General features: G+C 39.1%; 1 protein-coding gene across 1 annotated transcript; it reads right to left on the bottom strand.

Moving 5' to 3' along the window:
* Nucleotides 1–2106: 2106 nt before the first annotated feature.
* On the bottom strand, nucleotides 2107–2448 carry LOC118858829 (biogenesis of lysosome-related organelles complex 1 subunit 2-like). The gene has a single exon (XM_036769459.1). It carries the CDS (start codon nucleotides 2446–2448, stop codon nucleotides 2107–2109), a length of 342 nt encoding a protein of 113 aa, XP_036625354.1.
* Nucleotides 2449–4498: the final 2050 nt, after the last annotated feature.

Below are 4498 nucleotides of genomic sequence, written 5' to 3'. Positions count from 1 at the left end.
TCCATATAGGTTATACGTGTGTAGTCATGCAAAACATTTCCATGTTAGTCATGTTGGGAAAGAAAACATCGACCAAAACAAAACTTCAAGAAAAATAAGGAAAGTTAAAAAAAGTATGCTTAAATCTATATTCAGACAGCATCAGTTCTTTCTCTGGGATGGATAGCATTTTTCATCTTAAGTCCTTCAGAATTGTCTTGGATCATTTTATTGCTGAGAATAACTAAATCATGCACAGCTGATCATCTTCCAATATTGCTGTTACCTTGTACGTAGTACATTTCATTTTGCATCGGCTCATGTAAGTCTTTTCAGGATTTTCTGAAACCATCCTGCTCATAATTTCCTTAGCACAATAGTATTCCATCATAATTACATACCACAATTTTTTCAGCCCTTCCCCAATTGATGGGCATCCCCTCAGTATTCAATACTTTTCCATGAGAAAAGAGCTGCTATTAATATTTTTGTACATATAAGTCTTTTCCCTTCTTTTTAGTCTTTTTTGTAATACAGAACTACTAGTGGTACTACTAGGTCAAAGGGTATATGTGGTTTTATACCCCTATGGACAAAGTTTAAAATTGCTCTACAGAATGGCTGGTCCAATTCACAGCTCCACCAACAATGTATTAATGTCTGATTTTTCCCACATACCCTCCAACATTTGTTATTGTCCTTTCCTGTCCTATTAGCCAATCTAATAGGAAAGAGGTAGTACTGAAGAATTATTTTAATTTGCATTTCTTCAATCAATACTGAAGCAGAGAATTTTTTTCATGTGGCTATAGATTACTTGATTATTTCATATGAAAACTGCTCATATATTTTGATCACTTATCAATTGGGGAATGGCTCTTATTTTTATAAATTTGGTTCTGGGAAATGTTTAAGAAATGAGGACTTTATCAGAAAAACTTGCTTGAATTTTTTTTTCACAGTTACTATTGGTGACTGTATTTCCCTCCATCCTATTTTCCCTCCCTTCTTTATTCTATGCTTTCCCTTCACCCTATCCTTCCTCAAGGGTTTTGCTTCTGACTACGCCCTCCCCCAGTATGCCCTCCCTTCTATCACCACACTGCTTTTCTTATTGTCTTCCCCTTCTACTTTCTATAGGGTAATATAGACTCCTATATCCAGTTGAGTGTGTATGTTATTCCCTTTTTGAGCCAATTCCAATGAGGTAGTTCATTTACTTGCCCTCCCCTCCCCTCTCTTTCCTTTGACTGTAAAAACTTTTTCTTGCCTTTTATGTCAAATAACTTACCCCATTCTATATCTCCTTTTCTTTTTCTCAAAGTGCATTTCTCTCCCATCCCTTGTTTCTTAGATAATCTCTTCATATCAACTCACACCTGTGCCTCTTTCTATACAAACTCCTTCTAACTGCCCTAATAGTAAGAAAGTTCTTATGAGTTACAAGTATCATCTTCCCATGTAGGAATGTAACAGTTCACCTTATTAAGTCCCTTATAATTTCCCTCTCCTGTTTACCTTTCTATGCTTCTTTTGAATCTTGTGTTTGAAAGTAAAATTTTCTATTCAGCTCTGGTCTTTTCATCAAGAATCCTTGAAAGTCCACTATCTCATTGAATTCCCATTTTCCCCTGAAGGATTATACTCAGTTTTGCTGGGTAGGTGATTCTTGGTTATAATCCTACCTCCTTAGCCCTCTAGCATATCATATTCTTTTTTTTTCATATGTTGGCATTTATTATTTAAGTTCAAGAACAGGTTGTGAAAGGGGTGGGTGTGGGAGGGCCTAGAGGAGAGGGAGGGAAGAGACAGGGAAACTAGAGTCTCTCGTCTGTGTCTGCTCTAGACGGGGTTGATCCTGATTTCTGAGCCTTGGTCCAGGGCACACAACGAAGCACGCGATTAAGATGAGGTTGGGGGTACAGGTTTAGGAAAACACGGCAGGGGTGGGGGTGGCCAGAGTTGCACATTCTACCAGAGGTGGGGGCTGGGATTCTCTTTGGATCAGCAGCACCACTTCTTTTTAGGAATTGAAGCATAGTGATAAATTTCATCCCACTTATTTCAGCTCTTACAAAATATTCTTGTAGTTAAAAGTCTGTGCTAAAGAATTCTTTCATTGCCTCTCTAACTTCTTGTATTTGCTTCTAGTTTCTTTGAATATGCATCCAATTTGTAAGCTGCCTGCTCAAGAGCTGCTACTTGCTCCTCAATTAGAGTGATCTGATCCAGATAAGGCTGAAGTACATATTTCTGGTTTAAGTCCTTTAGGTTTCTACTTATGGTTACTGCAATATCTTTCATTTCTAGATACTTCAAGCTAGTCAGTTTGTTCATATTTTCCAGAAGTTTATAGTCTTCACTGGTAGCTGTGAGCTCGCCCGTCAGGTACGTGGCCATATTGGAGAACATGTCCTGGCACAGCCCCGTGATGTCCGCCTCGTCGGGCTCTGTGGCCTCCTCTGCCATCTCCACCACGGCATCGTCTAGGCTGGGGAAGGGAGGTAGGAGAAAGGATGGAGGGAAGGATGGGATGACGAAGAAAGGGGAAAGGAAGGGGGGAAGGGAGGGGGAGGGAGGGGAAGGGAGAGGGGCAAGAGTGGAAGGAAAAGGAGAAAAAGGGAAGTAGCATATCATATTCTAAGCCCTCTGATCTTCTAATCTAGAAGCTGCTAAATATTGTGTTATCCTGATTGTGTTTATTGAGTACTTGAATTGTTTCTTTCTGGATCTTGCAATATTTTCTTCTTGACCTGGGAACTCTGCAACTTGGCTATAATATTCCTAGGAGTTTTCCTTTTGGGATCTCTTTCAGGAGGTAATCAGTGGATACTTTTAATTTCTATTTCTCTGATTCTCTTCTCTGGTTCTAGAGTTAATATTAGGGCAGTTTTCCTTGATAATTTCTTGAAAAATGATTTCCAGGCTCCTTTTTTGATCATCCTTTCAGGTAGTCCAATAATTTTTAAATTATCTCTCCTGTATCTGTTTTCCAGGATAGCTATTTTTCCAATGATATATTTGACATTGTCTTCTATTTTTTCATTCTTTTGATTTTGTTTTATGATTTCTTGGTTTTTCATAAAGTCATTTGCTTCTGTTTGCTCCATTCTAATTTTTAAGGAATCCTTTTCTTCAGTGAGCTTTTTGACCTTCTTTTCCATTTGGCCAATTCTGCTTTTTAACGCATTTTTCTCCTCATTGGCTTTTTGGACCTCTTTTGTCATTTGGCTAGTCCGATTTTTAAGGAGTCATTTTCTTCAGCATTTTTTTGTCTCCTTTACCAAGTTGCTAACGTCTTTCCTCATGATTTTCTTGCATCACACTCATTTTTGTTCCCAACGTCTCCTCTGTCTTTTACTTGATTTTTGAAATCTTTTTTGAGCTCTTCCAAGGCCTGAGATCAATTCATATATTTTCCTCGGAGGCTTTGGATGTAAGAGCGTTGCCTTTCTTATATTTTTTCTGAGTGTGATTTCATCTTCCTAGTCAACATAGCAACTTTCTATGATCAGAATTTTTTCTCTTGTTTGCTCATTTCCCCAGGCTATTTCTTGACTTTTAACTCTTAGTTAAAGTGGGGCTCTGCTTCCAGGGTGGTGGGTGTACTGTCCCAAGCTTCAGGGTTTTTGGCAGCTGTTTGCAGATACCTCTAGGGACCAGTAAGTTTTCAATTCTTCCAAAGTGGTATAATCTAAGGAGAGGTGTATTTACTACTCTCCTGGCCTGTGCTTTGGTCTGTGAGTGACCACAAGCTCTGCTGTGCTAGTGCTCCTCCTTGCTCTGGTACTGCCATCCAGGACTGCAACCTGGACCCAAGTATAAACAAAGCAAGAGAGTCCTCCCTCAGTGCTAGCAAGGAGACCCCTGTAATGTCCTTTTAACCAGTTGCTTGACCACCTTGCCATTTGTAGGCAGAGAGCTCTGGAAATAGCTGCTGCCACTGCTGGTTCGGTGGCTCCCAAGGCCTGTTCCTACTTTGTTAGGACTGGATATAAGCTGGCAAGGCCTGAGCTGGACTGTGCTCCACTCTTACCCAAGTGTGACAGACTTTTCCTGCTCACCTTCTGAGTTGCCTTGCCTAGAAAATAATTTTACTTCATATTTATGTGGGTCTTCCTGTTCCAGGAACTGTTTTATGGCATTATTTAAAGGTGTTTGGAGGAGGTTTGGGGAGAGCTCAGGTGAGTTGCTGCCTGTTCGCTACCATTTTGACTCTGCTTAAAAACTGCAGCATTAAATATTTCTATTGTAAAGGAAATTAACATAGAATAGAGGTTCTTAGCATTTTTCCAGGTTATAGACCCCCTTTTCAGGTTGTTGAAGCCAACAGATCCTATAGAACAATGATTTTAAATTCATGAAATAAAATACATAGGGCTGCTAATGAAACCAAATATGTTACTATGTAGCTATCAAAATATTTTTAATTTTAAAAAAGTTTCCAAACCCTAGTTTAGGATCCTTGAAAAGAAACTCTGTTGCAATGTATTACATAGATGTTCTAGAATTAATAATA

The sequence above is a fragment of the Trichosurus vulpecula genome, chromosome 7, assembly GCF_011100635.1.
Source record: "Trichosurus vulpecula isolate mTriVul1 chromosome 7, mTriVul1.pri, whole genome shotgun sequence".
In the NCBI taxonomy this organism is placed as follows: domain Eukaryota; kingdom Metazoa; phylum Chordata; class Mammalia; order Diprotodontia; family Phalangeridae; genus Trichosurus; species Trichosurus vulpecula.
The sequence above is the reverse complement of the archived record's forward strand: the minus strand, read 5'-3'. Positions and strand labels throughout refer to the sequence as shown.

Coding starts and splice junctions, on each gene's coding strand:
- LOC118858829 (XM_036769459.1), bottom strand. CDS start 2,448: ATGGCAGAGGAGGCCACAGAGCCCGACGAGGCGGACATCACGGGGCTG.